Source organism: Oreochromis aureus, linkage group 4 (assembly GCF_013358895.1).
Source record: "Oreochromis aureus strain Israel breed Guangdong linkage group 4, ZZ_aureus, whole genome shotgun sequence".
In the NCBI taxonomy this organism is placed as follows: domain Eukaryota; kingdom Metazoa; phylum Chordata; class Actinopteri; order Cichliformes; family Cichlidae; genus Oreochromis; species Oreochromis aureus.
The window spans coordinates 28,985,167-29,006,450 of record NC_052945.1 but is presented as its reverse complement, the minus strand read 5'-3'; the positions used below and the strand labels follow the sequence as shown (position 1 = coordinate 29,006,450).

Sequence of the window (21,284 nt, the reverse complement as noted above, 5' to 3'; positions counted from 1 at the left end):
CCCTGCAAGTTAGTTTCTTAGGTCAAACTGAATAATCCTTCTCATACACAGCAGCCTAAATATAGAACCTTTTTTTCATGTTCTTGTGGGAAATCACCTTTGCCTTCTCTTTAGGCTCTTTAACAATAACCACCGTCTCCTTTTTTTTCCTTTTTCAGAGTGACACAGACAGGCTGTCAGTGCTCCAGCAGCTCGGTCTGGACCAAAACTCAGACTTTTCAGACTCCAGTGTGCAGCAGCGGCTGGATGAGCACCGCGAGAAGATCCGCAGAGAGATCCGCAAGGAGCTGAAGATCAAGGAGGGTGCAGAGAATCTGCGCAGGGCCACTACCGACAAGAGGAATGCCCAGCAGGTGGACTCACAGCTCCGCAGCTCCAAGCGGAAGCTTGAGTCACTCCAGGCTCAGCTCCAAGAGCTGGATGCTCACATTGTGGTCAAAGGCCATGAAGAAAACAAAGGTACGGTGCTTTACTGTGTCTGATTTAGAGCATACATAACATGTTGCCTGTGCTGCTGGAGGACTTTTTGTGTTTCCTCCTTTTAGATAACACTGAGATGTTAATACCAACATGCTCATAATATCAGGGCTAATGTTTAGCAGGTAAATTGTTTGGCACCAGGGATTCCATTCCTGTTTTATCAGATCAGCACCTTTCTAAACTCATATTTCTACATGGTGCCTAAGAATTATACAATAGTTGTGAAACGAAACTAAGAAGTGAAAACAACACCTTAATTCATCTCCAGAACTGTAGTTATGATGTGATGATAACATAAGCTTGAATAATGCACCGTTTCAGCTATAAGGAACTCTCAGCTTTAGTTTTTTTTTCTAAAAAAGTCAGGAATTTTAAAAAGATCCGTTAGCTTTAGGTGATTCCTGCTACTAGATTTATGCTTCATAAAACACCGATCGGAAGGAGCCAGTTGAGGTGGTTCAGGCATCTGACAAGGATGCCTCCTGGGCGCCTCCTGGGTGAGGTGTTCCGGGCATGTCCCACCCGGAGGAGGCCCCGGGGGAGACCCAGGACACGCTGGAGGGATTATATCTCTCTGCTGGCCTGGGAACACCTTGGAGTTGGCCGGGAGAGGAAGGTCTGGGCTTCTCTGCTTAGGCTGCTGTCCCTGCGACCCGGCCCCGGATAAGTGGAAGAAGATGGATGGATGGAAAATACCGATCTGAAAGTGTCTTTATATATAAACTTTACTCACTTGTAACTGAAACTTAAACTGAAACCTGATGCCTCCTTAGGCAGGAAATATGTAAAAACTTATAAATGTCTTGTATGTTGGCCTTTTATGGAGTAAAACAAGTAAAAAAGAAACAAACAAAAGAAAACCTGCACACAGTTTTTTAGCTTCATGTTCGACCATTTGACAAAAGTGATGTTTGAAAGACTGCATCAGAAGCAACCTGACCTCCTGACCCGACTCTCTTTCTGTTAGCAGATTCAAATAAGTCTCCAGGACCCGTCAACCAGACGTCCACCAATCAGCACCGCATAGCTGCTTTGGAGCGGCAGCTGAACATTGAGCTGAAAGTCAAACAGGGAGCAGAGAACATGATTCCAATATATTCCAGTGGCGGTACCAAGGTAACTTAACTATGACAACCACCAGCCAAAAGTCTTACTCACTATGTTTACTGTCATCTGCACCTTCCAGTGTTCAACCTGTGACATGATCTCTTGTCGCTTTTCAGGACAAGAAGCTTCTCCAGACAGCTCAGCAGATGCTGCAGGACAGCAAGACAAAGATCGACATCATCCGCATGCAGATCCGAAAGGCCATGCAGGCAACGGAGCAGTCTGAGGACAACCAAAGTACCTATCGTGCTTTTGTCTCATCTTTCAGTTCCTCCTTTACTCCACCTGTCAGTCTTTCAGCTTATAAACACTGCATATTTTATGATGCGGGCGGATCAATTCTTGGTTCAGAACTTCACAGCGTATAGTCTTCCAGTCAGAAACACACACACACAAGCGCAGTGTCCATTACAGCCCCCTCACTCTCTCAGGTTAGAGTCTTATTGATGTTCCTGCATCCCCTTGATGTTGCCCAACAACTAAAAGCCATGGCTCATTTAACAGAGGTTAGAGAGCAGGCCGAGCAGATGCGGGGAGCCAGGAAGGGAGTGAGCCTGAAAGGACTGAGTCAGAGATGACAACAGAGCCAAGCGCTGGGAAGGAAGGAGGAAGAGATGAAAGAGAATAAGCAGGCAGGATAAAACAAAGCTCAGATCAGCAGCGACGCTAGAAAGGACACCAAGCTCGCTGACATAAAGACACACACCTCGATTGGGAGGAGTAGTCTGTGCCACTTTTTTTCCAACGTGTCGCTTCTTCAGCTTTTTTTAAAACTGCCAAGTTCGCCATTTTTATGTTAACAGGGATCACATGACTGTTGGTGCATAAATGCAGTCACTCTTGAGGGTATTACCCAACTTTCCAGTTCCTCTCAGCTCCGTGGAAGTCTTTGCATTTAAGCTTTAATGTTTATTTTACACGCTCACTCACAAGGACCTGTGCACAACGTACCCAGCGCTGCGTGTCAGACGAGCTAGCTGACACGGTGGAGCGTTTACTGGCGCCAGATATGAGTCAGATGTTTCTCCACAAGTCGGCAGCGACCTCAACCAGAGATAAAAGAGGCTGCATGTTTGATTTAAATGAGGCAGACAAAAACACAATGTCAAATGAGTACTACGATACGACAGAACTTTTCTCTTGGAAAAATTTTCTGTACTGCTTTGACACATGAGACAAAATTACCAAATGTTACGTGTCTGTGGGGGGGGGGGGTTATCTGCAATCTCGTGAGCCTTTCACCTCAGATATTTCCACAGTAGTTTTTTGGGATTAAGGTCAGGACTTTAAACAAACTTGAGTAGAGCAACTTGTGTGTTTGGAGATTGTTGTCTTACTGCGTGGCCGAGAAATCCATTTTGCTCTCATTCATCCACACAGCATTGTTTAAACAGCTTTCATCTAAATGATCTGCAGATGAAATGATCTAAAGATCATTTAGCCTTCATTCAAGCAGGCTAGCATGGTTCCTTAATGAGAGTAGTGCTTTGTGCTTGCAGACCTGCAATGCACACTGTTCGTGTTCAGTGATGGTGATGATTCCTGATAAATTCCTCATAAACGTGACAAATGTCTTTTAGCCTCCTGGAAGCTACGCAGGCCTTAACACTCCTGGCTAATTAGCTAATCATTGCTAACTGACCGGTTTGCAGATTGTGGAGAGTTACAGTGCTCTTTAAGTGGCCTTCATTCTTACACAGTTTATCTGACTGGTGAGGATCAAATTCGTGACATATGGTTCTGTAACCGTCTCCAGCTTGATGAGGATCAACAGCCTGTTCTTTAAAACCCCACCACAGAGGTTTTAGCATTGGGGGACCAAGTGTAAAACATCTTTTGTTTGTTTTATGTCTTTAATTAGATTTCTCCTGTGGAACTCTCACAGTGTTTAAGGTTACATTTATGAGCAAATGGAAACAAAGGATCCAGTGCAGTGTTGGAAAAAAGCCTCGTTAAACTTTCTGTTTCTGTGTCATATTTAGTCATTTGTGCCCTTTGTTCATGTTGTGTGTTGTTCACACCTTGGCTCAGGTAAGCCGGACCTGTGTGGGGCGGAGCTGCGTGTGGAGGAGCTGTGGCATCACTACCGTGTGGAGCACGCCATGGCTGAGGGAGCCAAGAACATGATGCGGCTGCTGGGTGCGGGAAAGGTCCAAGATAAGAAGGCCATTGCTGAGGTAAGAGAGGAGATGGTTGACCCTTTTCTGGGTCAGAGATCTACTGTCCTGGCAGTATCATCTGTTTTAAACCCTGAAAACAGGGTCTCTCCTTTGGGTAGATGTAATAGAAAATACTGAGTTCTGTGCTGAATGTTGTTACAGTTAAACAGATCCAGGCTAGCTGCTTCTCAAAATTTCCAGTCACAGATGTTAGTTAAACAATGCTAACCAATTACTAGCTGGACCTTTGTGGTGGTATCAGTCACGTATCTCTCTAAAACAAAGTGAGAGTCATAATATTTGTTCCTAAATACTGAACCAAGCCTTAAAGTGTCAGTGTTTCTTTGGAAAAGGCAGAAGCAAAAAACCGTACCTTTATTGGTGCGAACACATCCACATAATCCAGAGTATTCATTTCAAAGGGAGATGGATACTTTCCCTTTTGGTTACATTTTCTAATTCTGACTTTTTTCCTTTAAGCATTGCTAAATAATGTCAGTGTCTTTAAAAAGATCAGTGCATACATTTACAGTTCCATGCAGAAGTCTTTAGCCTTCTCTCATTTTGCAAGAAAAATAGGAAATGGATGCAGCAGTTTATTGAAGCATCCACTGAAACCATTTCTTTTAAGGCTTCAGTGAACAGTTGACGGTTCAGCCGAAAGCCCATTTGACCCACAGACCTGTTAATCTCTCAGGTCCTGGTTCAGGTCTTTGCTGGATTTTTCCTGTTTTTTAGGACATGACTTTCACCATTTACAAGAAAGACTTTAGCACAGGACAGTATGTTAAAAAAATCTGGACTCTGTCTCCAGTCTCACAGCTTTGTGTTCTTTCTGCGCTCCACAGGCTCAGTGTGGTTTGAGCGGCTCGTCCCAGCGTCTGGACCTGCTCCGATGCTCTCTGGAACAAAGACTGCTGGAGCTGCCCGAGGATCATCCCAAAGCCTGCCTCATCAAAGAGGAGCTAGTGCTGGCCTCCTCCTCAGCTTTCAGCTCCCGCCACAGCACCCCATATGTCCATAACCAGTACAGCACCCTGATCAAACCATCACCCCTTACAGGTAGACAGGATAAATAGGAGAATAAAACAGCTTTCAGCATATTCAGTCATAGTTTATTGTTGAAAAACGTAAGGTTAATTCCTCTTTGCCTTTTCTTTCTAGGCAGTCTTCAGGTTCGTCTTCTGGGCTGTGTGGGACTGCTGGAGGTCGTCCCAGGGAGAAATAGAGGGACCCCTGTCGTTCTGCCTTCTTACTCCACACCAGATGGACGCTCCTCATTCAAACTGAGCGGCCTGTACAGCCGGAGCACCAGCAGCATGAGCCTCAAGATCCCCAGTAAGAACGAGGACCTCTCGTGTAAGTGTTCCTGGTCTTTTTTTCCCATTAAATTAAACTCTAGATGACTGTAGTAACTAAAACAAACTGACGCTTAAGGCTTATAATTTAATAAAATGCAGCCCCCGGTTGGCAGTCGGCATTTTTACTTAGCGTTTGTGTATCTTTAACAGCGGAAGTGAGCGCCGTGCTGAAGCTGGAGAACACAGTGGTGGGTCAGACAGCTTGGAGAACAGTTGGAGAGCAGGCCTGGGACCAGACCTTCACTTTAGAGCTGGAAAGAGTACGACAAAGCACACTCTCAATCTGTTACACTGTCACAGAAATACTGTGATTCAAGCCTAAGCTGTCAAGCAGTGCTTTTCATGGGCTTTTACACATGCTACAGTGCATTTGATGGGTTGTTACCCAGAAAAATACCTTCATTTTAAAATAGAGCAGAGATTTTGTTTTGTTTTTTTCACTGGGATTTGTTTCCAAATGCCATACCTGGTTTAAATTCACACATTTCCCCTTCAGTATCATCTTCTAGCGCAACTCTGGACGATTTCCAGCACAGCTGCTATATATAAATCTCTCCCTGGAAGTCTTGCCCTCTTCGTCCTTGTGCCTCTGTGATGCCCACTGGTTCTCTTCCAGTGTGTCAAAATTATGATCATTCAACCAGATTTACATTCTGGTGGGGAGGAGGGAGTTGTCCAAGTCACAGAAAGGCAAATCTGGCGAGCGGAGGGGCGTTAGAAAGATAGTGAAGAAGACTGTGTTGCTCTGCATTGACAGCCTGACACAACCACCACGATCAAGAAACTGCCTGTTAAATGTTTACACTATCACTGAGCTGCCAAGATCGTTCCTATAGCGATAACCAAGCATGAGCTTAGATCCTGTTTCTAACGGTTTTCCTGAAGCAAAACTGCGGACTTGGTTTTATTAATGTATCGAAGCGATCAAATGTTCGTGTTTTGTGATTAGTCCAGGGAGATGGAGATCGCTGTGTACTGGAGGGATTATCGCTCCCTGTGTGCTCTGAAGTACCTGAAGCTGGAGGATTTCCTGGACAACCAAAGACACCAAGTCCAGCTGGAACTGGAGCCACAGGGGCTGCTGCTGGCTGAGGTACTGGGCAGACACATGCGTGAACATTACAGCTCCCTTTTAGTCTCATCATTCATATTTGCCTGCAAACACTAAAATGCAAAAGTACCTAAAAAACACAGTTGCCGTGTTTTTAACCTCAGGCGCAGACTGGAGTTGTAACGTGTAACTGTGCATGTTTCAGGTGACCTTCTTCAATCCAGTCATAGAGAGAGGCCGAAGACTCCAGAGGCAGAAGAAAGTCTTTTCTAAGCAGCACGGTATGCTCCAGTGTTCACACACAACCTTTTTATATCCACGTTTGGACTTTAAAATCTTTTTCCCAGCTCGCTGCTTTTCTTGTTTCACATGTTTTCTTGAGAAGTGGATCAATTTTTAGAGCTGTGTAAAACCATGTGCACGTGCAGCGCCATCTACTTGTGGAAAAGGAGACTTGAATTCTCCAAAAGAAGGAGATGCGTGTGTGCATTAAGCCCTTTTCAGTCACCACCGCTGGCTTCGTCAGTCTGTGACTGCGATCCGTCATTCAGACACGGATCCTCTTTGCATGATTGCTCCTCACGGCTTCATTCAGATGTACTCAGAACTGATGGAAAGTACGCCAAGTGATGTATAATGCATGAGGTCAGAGTTTTCTTAACTGCAGCTGTTTTTTGGTAGCTGCCTTAATAATTAGAGAGGTTATAGGAATACATCCATAATTGTCTTGGCAAAATAAAAAAGCTTAGAGCTCTTTGTGAAGTAAAGATCTTGGTGTCATTTGCTGTTAGACACTGACAGCATGTCGGGGATTATTAATTTTTGGTAATTAATAATGTTTTTCTGCGTCGCGTGCAAATGTGTGCAGCCATCTCACTTTGGAGAAGCTAATGAGAGGTTTCTGTCATCTGATGCTGCAGATTTGTAATAAATGCACAACAAAGAGCTTCTTGAAGCAGCTCCTATTAGTGTTAACTGGGATTATTGCCAGCACTGGTGAGCAGTGGCGAAGATTTTATGCTTCAAAACTTGACATGAGCATGAGAGGAGGTTTTGGAAAGGTCTGTATGTACCTCCAACAAAAACTTCAAACTGTCTGTTTTGCTCTCTCTGAATGTTTTTTTTTTTAGTTCAAAAGCCTTTTTGAACACAAAGAGGAAAACTTTGAGGATGTTGTCAGATTAGTCGGAGGCATAGACTTAAAGCGAGTGTCTCACATGGCAGGGTTTTTCCCCTGTTTAAAAAGTTATTGTTAGCTAAGCTGACAACTCAGCATGTTGGAGAGACAAATGCACAACTGTAATTTCCCCTCAGTGCCTGCGTGCTTTTTCACTTCTGCCATGTTGACAGTGATTATTACTGCGTGTTGTTACGTCTGAGCGGGGTGCACATTCACACATTCAGATGCCGTCAGGTTAAAAGGAAAAGGAATGCGTGTCTTAAAAAATTATTTGGTATAGCTTAGTGGGTAAAGTGTATCGGCCACTGTTTGCAAGGTAAGCAATTCAACTCTAGCACCTTTGTGTCCATGTGGTCGCAGCAAAGTCTGCCTGAGCCTGGTTCAGTTTCTTCCTGTTAAAAGGGAGTTTTTCCTTCCCACTGATTCTTGGGGTTTTCTCTTTATCATTGTTGGGTCTTTACTTTACAATACAAAGCAACCTCATGTGGTTGTTGTTGTGATTTGGTGCTGTATAAATAAAGTGAATTGCTGAATGATACATACATCAGTTATTATAAATTAAGATTGCTATATTTGACTCGCTTCAAGCCTGCTGCATGTGAAGTTTTGTTTATAAACCACAGGATTTGAAATAATATCATCTGTTAATTTACGAGACACACATTCTAAAGATAAGATAAACCTTTATTAGTCCCACACGCGGGAATTTTTTTTTTATCACGGCAAAAAGTACAAGTTAAAAGCAGTAAAAAATTAAGAAAAAAAAAAGTCACACGAAATACAGTCACATGATAAAGTCACATGCAATAGAGTCACGTCATTTGACAGCTGAGCTGAAGAGTTTCTTTTTCACATTTGGCAATGTGTACGTTTAGGTAAAGCTTTCCTGCGCGCCCGTCAGATGAACGTGGACATCGCTACCTGGGTCCGCCTGCTGAGAAACGTCATCCCCAGCGGAAGCAGCACGCCCAGTTTCACAAGCAGCCCGCTCACAACCAGCGCAGGGTATGTAACTGCAGGTGAACTGTAATGCATATGGTATGCCTTAATGCATTTCAGTTATTAATTTAGGATATGTTTATTTTAAGTCGTGGTCATTGATCAGTGTACAGCTGATTAAAGGAATCAATATTTGACCACTTTGGATCAGTTGCTAATGGGTGGTGGATCTTATGTAGCTTTAAAGAACTTTTTAATGTCTGCCATTATTTATATTTTTATATTGTCATTATTATTATTGTTATTATTGCATCATTTAGACAGTGTGAGTTACACCTGAGAGGTATTCTTGAAGTTGAGTTTATTGTTGGCGGTGTATTCATCTTCATTTTTTACCAGTAACTAAATACCGTATTTTTCGGATTATAAGGCGCACTATCGATTTTTGTTAAAATTAAAAGATTTTAAGTGCGCTTTATAGTGCGGAAAATACGGTAATGCTTTTATTTGTGCCTCCACAAAGTTTGATGTTTTTTTCTTCCTTTGTTCTTTATTTTGTGCACTCTGCAGGGAAATCTCAGTGGAGAAGCTAAACCTGGAAACTGACCATCTGGTCAAACCTGAAGTCAAGACAGATGTAGTGGACTCACCTCCTCCCGTGGTGAGTGAGATGCAGAGATTCCACTGGGGGAAAGATGGGCATCTTTATACTATCACGTTACCATTTCCCTGTTTTCCTACCTGCAGCCTCTGTCTTGAAAACAGTGCTCCCTGTCATACAGGCTGCCTTCCTGTGGGCTGCAGTGAAATCTAAGACCGGCCTAGCAGGGGCCTGAGCGGAGACAGAAACAGAAAGAATGAATAATTAGCCAAATGGAGAACTGAAATCTCAGGGAGACAGCTTTAATGAGACATAATTGGATGGAGGGGAGCTTTAATTTGATCAAGTCCAAATCTGTGTGATTTTCCCAGTGTGAAGAACACAGTCTGCAGAGGGTGATAGTGTGGGAGTGAAGAATAGAGAGGTGGAAAATAGAGGAGCTGTAGCAGCGAAGCAAAGAACCAACTGAGCCTGAAAATTAAACTTATTTCATTTTCACTTACTTATAAAAGGGAAACAGTTGTTATTGAAAACAATGCAGTTTAGTAAGAAAAAAAGGAAAAGAATTTTCAGGAACTGCTTTAAAGATTATAACAATTATCAAAAATACACAATTTATTCTGGTTTAAATCCAGCGACATTAAAACATTTAATTTATTTATAATTGCATTACATAAGTGAATAGGCTAATGTCAAACATAAGGCCCAGGGGGGCAGAATTGGACCGGCAAAGATTCCAGTCTGGCCCACTGGAATTGGAATTGGAGAATTGGAAAAAGTAAAGTGCATAGATTTTGAACTTTTAACTATATTTTTATAAGTTTGCAGCTTTTTCTATTGATTAATATGTCCTCCACGACCATTCATGCTATACCAAAGTAAATAAGGAGTAGATAAACAATTACATGGCAAAAACTTTCCTGTTTTTCCAGTATGTGCTGTACGTACTGTAGAAATTTTCTACTATAGAAAAAAAAGGACATTATGAAAAATACAAGACTGTGTGGGCAATGAGCTACCAGACCTTTTTCTGATATTTTAGCATGTGAAAAAAATTTAATTTTATTTATACAGCGCTAAATCACAACATCAGTCGCCTCGAGGCGCTTTATCTTGTAGGCTAGACCCTACAATAAGACATACAGAGCCCAGAGAACATACCATGCCCTCCTGGGTTTTAAATGCACCTTAGAACACACATACATCAACACTACATATGAGCGGGTGGAGGGAGGTTTGGAGTCTTCCTACACCCCGTTCTCTCTGCGGCCTGCTGGAGCGGGGGGCTAGGAGGAGGAGTTGGCCGTCCAACTGGGGTCTGCTGCTGCGGAGTCGGGGCAGTCTGCTTCTCCCACCGCAGGGAAAAGGTAACACCACCTGGGTCTGGGCGCAGTTTCCCCATCCAGGGGCAAGGGTACCTAGACCCGGGGCTTAGAGTACGCTTGGGGAGTGTGATTGTATGTACAGTGTCTCTCTATGTCTGTCTCCACGTTGGGTGAGTGTTGAGTAATTGTATATGAGAGCATGAGGGTGGGAATAGATGTTTGTATCTGTGTGTGCCTGTTTGTCTGTGTCTATATGTCAGGTTGGGTATCAGACGCCACCTCTCTGGGGACATCTCAGGCCCTCCAAGGTTTGGAGGCCCATCTCCCCCCACCACTTCCCCTGCCGGTGGCAGACGCCCTCAGACATCGGTGCGTTGGTGGTTCTTTGTGTCCGGGGTGGCGCGCCAGGTACCCACCGCCCACTCCTTGGCGGCTGCTTATCGGGCATGGAGCCTGGGGCTCGCTCGGGCCACTGGGATGGGGTGCCCTTGGCCTCTCGGCCCGGGGCTCGGTCACTCAGGCACAGCTGGCTGCCGGCGGAGCTCACGGGCACGTCACTGCAACCCCCCCTGGCTTCTGCTCCGCGGCTGCTGAGTGACCCCTCATCTGGGACTCTCCTCAGCTCTTTCTGGTATAGTGGCGCGGCTGCCCTCTGTTGGTCTTCCTTGGTCTCTTGTGTTCTGGGGCCTCTGGATGTCTGGAGTTTTGATCTCCTCCATACCTGCTTCATGCCCTGGAGGACGGGCCAGTGGCCCCCACACCCTCTAGCAGATCATTACATGAAGGAACCTTTTAAAACAAAAGCGCGTCATGCTCACAGGTGCACACACGGGTGGTCACACACACAAACTACACCCTTTTTGGCTCCTACCTCAAAGCACACTGTGCGCTGTCGATCTCACGTGCTGCACAATAATGTTTAATATTTAGTATTTACTGTCATATTCCCATATATCATTGTGATCTTGTTTATTACTCTCGTTTTCTTCTGCTTGCTTTCTTTTTTCTTTCTCAACAGGTGATCCAGGTGATCGATATATGTATTTTTTGTCTGCTTATTCTGTTGGTTTTGTTTTTGCCCTTTTTCCCGTCCCTCTTCTCAGGTTTTTTTTTTTTTTTTTTTTTTCCTTTTCTTTCTCCCTTTCTTTCCACCAGTCAAGTCTGTCCCGTATTCAGCAAGTGAAAATAAAATAAACAATAAAAGCTGAATCAAATGGACCATTACGGCAAGGCTGGGATGGTCCATTTGGTAAAAATAAATCCGTTGGGCATCTTTCTTCGCCTTTAGACAATAATTCTGATGGCAAAAGAACCAAACGGGACAGGTTAAAAAAAAAAAAAAAAAAAAAAAAAAAAAGACATACAGAGAAAAACCCAATAATCATATGACCCCCTATGAGCAAGCACTTTGGCGACAGTGGGAAGGAAAAACTCCCTTTTAACAGGAAGAAACCTCCAGCAGAACCAGGCTCAGGGAGGGGCGGGGCCATCTGCTGCGACCGGTTGGGGAGAGAGAAGGAAGACAGGATAGAAGACATGCTGTGGAAGAGAGACAGAGGTTAATAAGAAGTATGATTCAGCACAGAGAGGTCTATTAACACATAGTGAGTGAGAAAGGTGACTGAAGAAGAAATACTCAATGCATCATGGGAACACCCTTCCTGTTCTTCCTGTTAAAAGGGAGTTTTTCCTTCCCACTGTTGCCAAGTGCTCGCTCATAGGGGGTCGTCTGATTGTTGGAGTTTTCTCTGTCTTATTGTAGGGTCTTTACTTTACATTATAAAGCACCATGTTCCCTTTAAGTAATATTACATTATTACAGGAACTAAACAAGGAGACAAAATATCATCTTTTCAAATATAAGCTTTTATTTGGTGATTTCATTCCTTGCATTCTAAATGTAATGATCCATATTATGCACTGTGTGCAACATGGCTTGTCAGTACACTGTATGCCAGCAGAGCTAGTGTGACTTTAAATATAAGAGGGCAGGGAGGCAGACAGACAGATTTAGACAAGCAGAGAGAGAGCCAGAGGCGGAGAGGGGCCCGTGGCAGATGGTGTGTTCAGCGGGGTTGAAGTATTATGAGATTAATTACTCTGATGTTTTTTAGACAACTAATTAGCAGTGAGAGGGGAGCGAGGAGGACAGGGGAGAGGGGAGGAGCGAGGCTGTCGGCCAACAGGGGATCCGACCATCAGGCTCGATGAGCATCACTGACTGATTGTCTGCTTCTACAGATGTTCGCCATCATTTTGCCCTCTTTTTGCTGTATTCCCTTGTTGGTATTATCTCCCCTCTGTGTACTCTCTTGTCATTCAGTATGCTGGTGTTTCACATTTCCCCTCCCCTGTTATCACAGGAACAGACGCCGGTCACTGAGCCTCCGTCCATACCAGAAGTCCCTGTTCAGGAGACGCCAATCAGATCACGGTCCCACAACTCTTTAAGCAGGTGCGGAAATAGACGAAGATCCTTATCTCTCTCTGTCTTACACACACACACGCACACACACACACACACACACACACTTGAATGCACACCTGAGCATGTCTTTTGCAATATTGCCAGCACAGCATGACACCAGGAAGACACCCCCTCACACAATATGGCCATATTTTGTAACCTCTTTTTTTTAACACCTGATTTTAGCGCTGAGTCATCATTAATATGGATTACTGCATATGTCACCCCAGAATGAGACATGCTTTACTGTGTTAGACGCTAAAACGCAGAACAAAAAAGCGAGATTTTGGTGTATGTAACAGATTTTGTTGAACGTTATGAAAGACATTTATTGCATTTGCTGTATAATAGTAATTTCCCTCTCGCAGACCCAGCAGAGGACCTGTTTCCCTGCAGGACTTCAAGCTGATCGCTGTTCTCGGCAGGGGCCACTTCGGGAAGGTACTGTGTTTCATTTGCAAAATGATAAAATAAACATCTGTTGTGTAAATAAGTATTTTAATATTAGCAGTGTGTCGGATAAACACAAGCTCCATGCAGCTCCATGGAGCATTTCAGCCTGTTTTAGCTCTGTGGGCCTCATTCTTTGGTAGCAGAGCTGACTGATTGTAAATCAGTGCTAGCAATCTACAACGTACATCCTGCCACACTTCAGTTTTTCTCTATGAGGAAACACGTTTACCTTAGGATCACAGAGAAAAGAGCGCTTTGAATTCAAGGATTTTTCACAGAATCCAACCGATTTGTGAGTGGGAAATTATACCTACTAATCTTAGCCAGTATATCTGCTGATCTAAGCTATATATATCTATATATATATCTATAATAACTAAGATCTGTTGATGTAAATAGCTGAGAACGTTTTCATTTATAACAGCAGATAAATGAACATTTAAAAATGATAGAAGAGATGAGGGAAGCACCCTTTAATCGTTTAACGAGTGTTGACTTTGCATTATTTGTCCACCAGAGGGCACTTTGTAACTTCCTTCGTGGCAACAGGTGTTTGGAGCCACAAACAAAACGACCTGCTAATCTGAGCAGAGTCGGGGAGAGTGTAAACAAGTAAATAAATAACTACCCATAAGAATTGTTAGTGAAATCTGTTTATGTTTCATGTGTCTGTAAGACAAAACATTTTCGCCAATATTGGAATATTGGATTACCAAATATCAGTATTGACATCAGGCTTAGTCCTTTACCTTTTAGAATAGAATATATTAGGTAAAGCATTTCCTCAGCCAGCTTGGACATAGTTCAAGGCAGTTCTAAATTTCGTTGCAGAGTACGAAGATATTCTTGTCAGAAAATACTGATAAAGCACAAATTTGTCCATTCATACTGTTGAACGAAGCCCAAGGAACACATAATAGACCTACGATGAACCAAATAAACCACCATACTTCCCTAAATACTCACTCCTACTGCAAAAATACCTCCCGGATAAATGCAGTGTTGCTCCAAGTTTAGATTTATTGAAAAGAAAAAGGCTCTAGGTTTCAGGCTGAGGCAGGTTGGGTAGGAGGGAGAGTACTGAGTGCTTTATTAGATATGCTTTTTGATCACAAAGACAAAATTACCGAATTATACCTGCCTTCTGTTACTTTTTTCCAGTTCATTTCCATTAGCAGAGAGTTACTCGGCAAAAACTCTGAAGTGATTAATGAAAGCTTTTGTTGGACTCTTCAGGTGCTGCTATCGGAGTACAAAAAAACCGGCAGCCAGTACGCCATCAAAGCCCTGAAGAAAGGAGACATCGTCGCGCGTGATGAAGTGGAGAGGTAGCTGTGCTTTACCACCTTAACCACATCTCTGCTGCACGACAAGAGCTCATTCACCACATAATTACACAATGATTGTCTCATGTGCACCCCCCCTCCTTCCCCGTCCCTCCCCCTTTCCTCTGTCTGTCCGTCTCCAGTCTGATGTGTGAGAAGCGGATCTTTGAGATCGTCAACGGCTCCCACCACCCCTTCCTGGTCAACCTGTTTGCATGCTTCCAGACGCCAGAACATGTGTGTTTTGTCATGGAGTACACGGCAGGAGGAGACCTCATGATGCACATACATGCAGACGTCTTTTCTGAGCAACGTGCTGTGTGAGTTCTGCTTTGTCATGCATGTATACTAAGGTATAGGTTCACCTACACATCGTATCTACAGGAGCTGCTCCTCCATGGAAACCCATGCCATGAAGCTCCTGGCACACAGTTTTCCTGCTGATGTTAAAGTGTACAGAGGTTTGAAGCAGTTTTTGAGTCAGCAGAGCGTCTGTGACTTTGCGTAGTACACTCCTTTGTTGCTGAGCTTCTGTTGGTCTTAAATGCTTCCACTCTACAATAACACGGTTAATTGTGGGATATGTAGGCGGGAAGAAATCTCACAAACCGAAGCTCGAATTCAGCGAGCTCTTTAGCGTGACTCATTCTTTCATGAATGGCTCAGTGCTTGACTTTATACACCTGGAGGAATGGGACCGAAGTCATGCTTCACACTTTTCTTCTGTGTGTCTTTCTTTCTGTCGTCTGTACAACAGGTTCTACTCTGCCTGTGTGGTCTTGGGTCTGCAGTTCCTTCATGACCACAAGATTGTGTATCGGTGAGTGTTTGTATCGCCTCCGTCTTTGCATTCCACGCGCAACACGTTTCCTTTCTCTTTGAAATAGTCGACATAAATCTGATTCCTTTTTTTCCTTTAGGGATCTTAAACTGGACAACCTGCTGCTGGACACTGAGGGTTATGTTAAAATAGCTGACTTTGGGCTTTGTAAAGAAGGTGAGTGTTCATCATATGTTGATCACACTGACCCTCTGTTCCCTTCTGTTTGGTTCAATCCGACTCAACCCTCACACGTTGGTCACCCTTTGTTTCTTTCTTTTCTGAGGCATGGGTTATGGAGACAGGACCAGCACATTCTGTGGGACTCCTGAGTTTTTGGCCCCAGAGGTGCTCACAGACACATCGTACACCAGGGCAGTCGACTGGTGGGGCCTCGGGGTGCTCATCTATGAGATGCTGGTGGGAGAGGTGAGAACTAGTCAGTCACCACATTCACACGATGGCCATTTTCTCCTGACGTTGCTCTCACCCACGTGATTGTTGTCATGTTAGAAAGGGTACATCAGGTCAGATAGCAGATATGATCCATGTAGCGATGACCCAAGCTCAGATGCAGAGGATCAGATGATCCCCGATTCCCAGAGTTACATGACTTACTACCTGGAACGCAGCAGCTTCTGAGCTTCCCACTGAGCATGACCGGAGTGGGGAAAAGGTTGTGTAAATGTCATGAATATCCATCTTTCTCCGAGTTTCTTATCTCCTGCCTGGATGTCAAATAAAATGACAAAAAATGGAACACTAACACTGAAGATGCCATCTTTAGGTTTCATAAAAAGTCATGACAGGGGCATGTTTACTGTTTCAGAACACTTTAGAACGTTTGATAGCAGATGAAGCCGTTAGCTTAAGGCTTGAAAGCAGAATATTTTCTCTTTCGTGCTTGATGTGGGACTTATATCCCATATCTCCAAAAGTTGATTCTGTTCATCTGGACGTAGCGTTTTCAGTGGGAGAAACGTTTCGTCACTCATCCAAGTGACTTCTTCAGTCTCAGTCTCAGTCTCTTGAACAGAATCAACTTTTGGAGATTTACTTACCTGGATGATTGAGCATGCATCAAGACCTTTTATGTCATCGTGCAGCAGAGGTAGTCAGTGGGTGATTAGGCATCCAAACTCTTTAGTGCTGTAACATGGTCTGGTTATTGTCTTACTTAAATAAGGATGATATATGATATGATGATGATATGGCATAAGCCGCTTAAGATGTATTATTATACATTAGAAAAATGTTGTACAACGTCCTGGGCCTTCTGACCTCAGGTAATCACATGATAGGGTGGGGCTAGGTTTCACAATGAGTTCACCCGAAACCTTGGCTGATTGTGACCTACACCTGTTTTCACACCTTGGCTCGTGGGATTAGGTAGAGGGTCATTACAGGGTCCTTTGTCCCTCTCGGGGGGACACTCCCATAGGGCTTAAATCTGGGACTCTCCACCATTTGACCCTAGAACTGAAGAAGCTTCTCGGATGAGAGGTGAAAAGTCTTCAAGCAACTTAACCTCCTGAGATCTGAACTCTTCCATGGCATACATTTTTAATTTCTCTTTGCTATTTGGGCTGGTTGGGATCTGATGAATGTAAAAAACAAAGAATTACCAGACTTTTTAAACTCTAATGTTTATTTATCTTAATAATGAATCATTAAAGCAAAATCCATGGCATAAATTTAATTTACACCCATCATGTAAATTTCATTTGACCTGATTTCGTTAAATGTAACATTTTTATTGTACTCGTGTATCAATATTCTATGAAAATTTTACATGTAATCAAATTACTTGCAGTCAGCATTTTGTCCATAAATATATTGAGTGTGTGGTTGGTTAAACGTTAAACCAAGTTACAGTGTAATACCACTGTAATACATGATGAGCATGATACAGAATATAGTGGAATAAAACTTTGTACTTTTTAGAATAATTAAATTAAGCCTTATATCATAAACTTACCTCATATTTCAGTCTCATCTGTGTCCTCTTCGTCCCTCTACTTCTACCATCAGCTGAGCTGTAACATAATACAGGCAGTAACAGTCGGCAGGACCTCCAAGACTAAAACCTGTTCACGAGACTTCTCACAGACGCTATCTCTTTACTTTTAGCCAGTGTCACAAAAGCAGCTGTTTCCCTGATAGCTGAGTACTTACCGTTTTATCACACTGGGTCATTCTCATAGTGGAGACATTTATTTAAACAGACCAGACACCTGCATGCATTAATGGGATATTTCACTCAGTCAAACCATCAAAAAAGTCACATTTTGAAGCCTTTTTTTCCTGAATTCAAAATGTTGGATGAAATAACATAAAGATAAAAAATTATTTACAATCATTAGTTGTTCCTGGTTGATGTTATGTGTTTGCTAACCTAATCAGATTTTACAGACGTGTAAAGTATAATGTTTGTTTCAGTCTCCTTTCCCAGGTGATGATGAAGAGGAGGTTTTTGACAGCATAGTGAACGATGAAGTCCGCTACCCGCGCTTCCTCACCACTGAGGCCATTGGCGTCATGAGACGGGTCAGACTGACGATTCTTTTTTTAAATTATTTTGGGCTTTTGTGTATTTCTGTTTGATTTTTAGGAAGTTTTCGATACGTCTTCACGTTTTTTTGTGCTCATAAGTGACATTTTTGTTTTTTTCTAGCTGTTGAGAAGAAATCCCGAAAGACGTCTCGGTTCTGGAGAAAAGGATGCCGAAGAGGTCAAAAAGCAGCCTTTTTTCAGGGTGAGCGTTTTTTCTTTAATGTGTTTTTTTTCCTTGGCGAGACAGTGTGAACGTTGACTGACAGCTACCTAAACCTAAATCCCATTCAGGCAATGGACTGGGAGGCGCTCCTGCAGAGAAAAGTCCCGCCCCCGTTCGTTCCCAACATCGGGGGGAAAGAAGACGTCAGCAACTTCGACGAGGAGTTCACCAACGAGCCTCCCACCCTCACGCCGCCCCGCGAGCGCCGAGCCCTCTCCCGTAGGGAGCAAGATTACTTTAAGGATTTTGACTACGTCTCTGACCTCTGCTAAGGTCTGGGGTCAGAGGTCAAAGGGTTATTAGCTCCCCACTGCCAGCCACAGACTCTGAGAGGACACTGAGAAGTGAAAGGCTGCTGTAAAAGCACAGAGGAACTTGATGTTGATGAGAAGCGAGGATCACTCTCTTCTCCATGTGCTCATGATGAGACGAAGCACTGGCCGGGCCGAGCGTCAATGATTGCGCGTTCCAAACATAGGCAGTGACAAACAGACTGTCTTGGGGGGAGGGGGGGTCATGAGAAGAACTGAAGATAATCCAGGTTATCAGATCTTGCTGTTTGTTTGAAACGCTCACAGAGCCTCAAAATCACAAAGAGTGAAAAACGTGATGATTCTGACAGGAAGCGCTCTTTTCTTCCTGCATTTGCTCAACTCTGTCGTCCCTTTATCTCTGCTGTCTGTTGCTGCTACAGTGTGTGTTTAGCTGTGTGCACTGTCCCCTGCCTCAGTCATGAATGTATCCACGTGATCCGCAATCGTGCACCACCCGTACATTACCACCAGGGGGAGCCAGAGGAAAGAGGGGCTCTCTTCTTTTGATTAAGCCAAAGAAAGGCAGGAGCAAGTGGAGGGTCTTGCTCAGTCGTCTTTGCGTTCCCACCGACTTTTGGTACAACACAGATTTTTGACTCCAATCGTTTTTCAGAGACAGGAAGCTTTTACAATTTTTGTGATTTTAAGGTTTTGTTTTTCCCTCATCTGTGTTTCTTCCTCTGTCATTTGCTGGTGAAATGTGTTGACTCAGTAAAAATGTGAACCCAAACTTTGGAAAAGTTGGTGATTTAATGCCCCCCCCCCCACACACACACACACATATCTGCTTTATATTCTTACATCAGCAAATTGGTCGCGCACACATGTGAGCGATAAAGGAAACCTGTCAGTCCAGACAGAAGAAATAATTTGAACTCCAGGTTCTTCATAGAAAATGTTTCTTTACAATAGGTTTGTGGTTTTATATTAAACTAAAAATGAACTCAAAAAGAAGTGTGAAGAATTACTTTGGTTCACTTAAAGAAAAATGAAAAACTAGACAAAAATCTGAAAAAATGTTTTGAGCCTACAGAATTAAGATAAAATAAGAATAATCAGGGAGTGTGTTTGATTTTAATTTTATATCAGCTTAGTGACATTTGCCAACAAGCAGGAAGCTTCAGTACAAATAGTTTGTTAGGCTAAAAGTGTTCGGTGTTTATCGTAATACCTGAAACCCCCATATTGTAACAAATAAAAGGACTAAAAGTGACATTAAAATGAATAAAAAATCAATTGGAAATGTTTTAAACAATAAGTAAAATGAAATAAAAATGAAAACTAACAATGTAGTCTGTTACTGGCAGCAGAAAGAACAGTCCAAAGAGTTTTGACTGAGGAGCGAATGTCGTAGATGCATCCAGAGTTTCACTGATTACTTTAATTGAAGGCTGATTTGCTGGAGAGCAGCACACAGATGTGCATGTAATTTCTTTCTTGTGTCGCACTGACCTCACAGCATGTTGGATGTGGGGAGTGGATCGATTATCCCTGTTCACTAAGGCCTAGACGGAAAAAAAAACCCAGGTAAAATATAAAAGGATGACTAAACATGTCTGAGTTACTCAGGGTCCCAGCTGGTATCATTATTGGTGCTTTAGTGGAACTATTGTGCAATTAAAGTACACAGACACAGACATTTTAGCAAAGAATCATGTTTAAAAATTGCACTTTATTTACTTGCAGCCTGTCACTAAACCACAGTTTGTTCCCATTTATTTAGTTGACTCTAAGATAAAACACTTTGACAGACATAAAATAGTATTTTTACACCAACAAAGATTTCGGCATGGTGTGCAGTCTGTCCTTAAAAAATCTGAGCTAACTGGACAAGTGGAGGACAAAAGAAGAATTGTCTGGCCTACAAACTATTCACAGCACATGAACAGTATCTGAAAGTCTTACTTTAGACCTGACACAGAACGTGAGTCATCTGGACCTTCAGTTGATCCGTCTACTGTTCCCTGAAATTTCATCAGAAATGGCCTCAGGGGAATGCTGGCTGTGGAGAAGCTAATCTCAACCAAGACAAACAGGGAGAAAAGACTGAGGTGTACGAAGTTACACAAGAACTCGTGTCAACAGGTCTGATGGCGTGATGGATCCAACTGTGAATATTTGTGAACAAATCATCATCAGTATGAACGGAGGAGGTCAGGAGAGTAAGTGTCCACACCCACAGCTGAGGCTCTGTCATGGTTTGGGTTGTATATTTTCAGTGGTGTCGGGGGGATCTTGTCAAAATTGATGAAATTCTGAACTCAGAAATGTACCATTAGTTTTTCATCCACCATTGGAAACGCATCTAATGTGCAACAGCTTCATTGTTCAGTATGATGAAGATCCCAAACTCACTGCCAATGCAGTAAAGGGACACCAGGACAGAAAAACACACAGTGGAACTGTCAAGGACTGGCCTCCACAGAGCCCGGACCTCAACATTAATGAAGCACTGTGGGATCATCTCACAGAGAATGGAGCAAAGACAGAAAATATCCAAAGAAAAGCTTTTAATGTCCTTCAAGAACTGGAGAACTCTTCCTGAAGACTACTTAAAGAAATGACAAGAAAGATGCCTCAGAGAGTTAAAGAATAAAGGTGGTCCCACCAAATATTGACACACATAGAATTGTACAAACTTGTTTTTGCCTCATGTGCTGTATCTTCATGTATGTTTACATGTGTTTCAATATATCATGGCACCTGTTTTCCATTTTCCTAGCAAAATATGAAGAAATGACTGGTTGCTCAACGTTTGCGCAGTCTGTCCAGGTAAGTCAGACTTTTTTAACTTCCTGAGACCCAAACTCTTCTCATGGCATGCATTTTTAATTTCTCTGTGCTATTTTGGCTGATTGAGACCTGATGAATGTAAAAACATTTTTGATTTTTTTTTTTCTTTTACCTCATTTTTGTTTCTGAGAAA

At 43.0% G+C, this 21,284-nt stretch overlaps 1 protein-coding gene across 5 annotated transcripts in view; it reads left to right on the top strand.

The window, feature by feature from the left end:
• The window catches only part of pkn1b (protein kinase N1b), a 43,635-nt gene extending 24,547 nt beyond the window's left edge, over positions 1-19,088 (top strand). For 4 of the 5 annotated variants that reach the window (XM_039611326.1, XM_031748303.2, XM_039611324.1 and 1 more), the window contains 21 exons: positions 159-459; positions 1,448-1,596; positions 1,704-1,824; positions 3,619-3,764; positions 4,595-4,808; positions 4,911-5,105; positions 5,258-5,367; positions 6,057-6,200; positions 6,364-6,439; positions 8,214-8,343; positions 8,848-8,938; positions 12,567-12,658; positions 13,039-13,111; positions 14,360-14,451; positions 14,592-14,768; positions 15,206-15,268; positions 15,369-15,445; positions 15,555-15,697; positions 17,708-17,815; positions 17,943-18,023; positions 18,113-19,088. In XM_039611326.1, coding sequence (XP_039467260.1) covers positions 159-459; positions 1,448-1,596; positions 1,704-1,824; positions 3,619-3,764; positions 4,595-4,808; positions 4,911-5,105; positions 5,258-5,367; positions 6,057-6,200; positions 6,364-6,439; positions 8,214-8,343; positions 8,848-8,938; positions 12,567-12,658; positions 13,039-13,111; positions 14,360-14,451; positions 14,592-14,768; positions 15,206-15,268; positions 15,369-15,445; positions 15,555-15,697; positions 17,708-17,815; positions 17,943-18,023; positions 18,113-18,316 — 2,787 coding nt within the window. In that variant the 3' untranslated portion in view covers positions 18,317-19,088. The remainder of the gene's footprint in view (positions 1-158; positions 460-1,447; positions 1,597-1,703; positions 1,825-3,618; positions 3,765-4,594; positions 4,809-4,910; positions 5,106-5,257; positions 5,368-6,056; positions 6,201-6,363; positions 6,440-8,213; positions 8,344-8,847; positions 8,939-12,566; positions 12,659-13,038; positions 13,112-14,359; positions 14,452-14,591; positions 14,769-15,205; positions 15,269-15,368; positions 15,446-15,554; positions 15,698-17,707; positions 17,816-17,942; positions 18,024-18,112) is intronic. The other variant, XM_031748300.2, reaches the window with a different exon arrangement.
• The last annotated feature ends 2,196 nt before the right edge of the window (positions 19,089-21,284 follow it).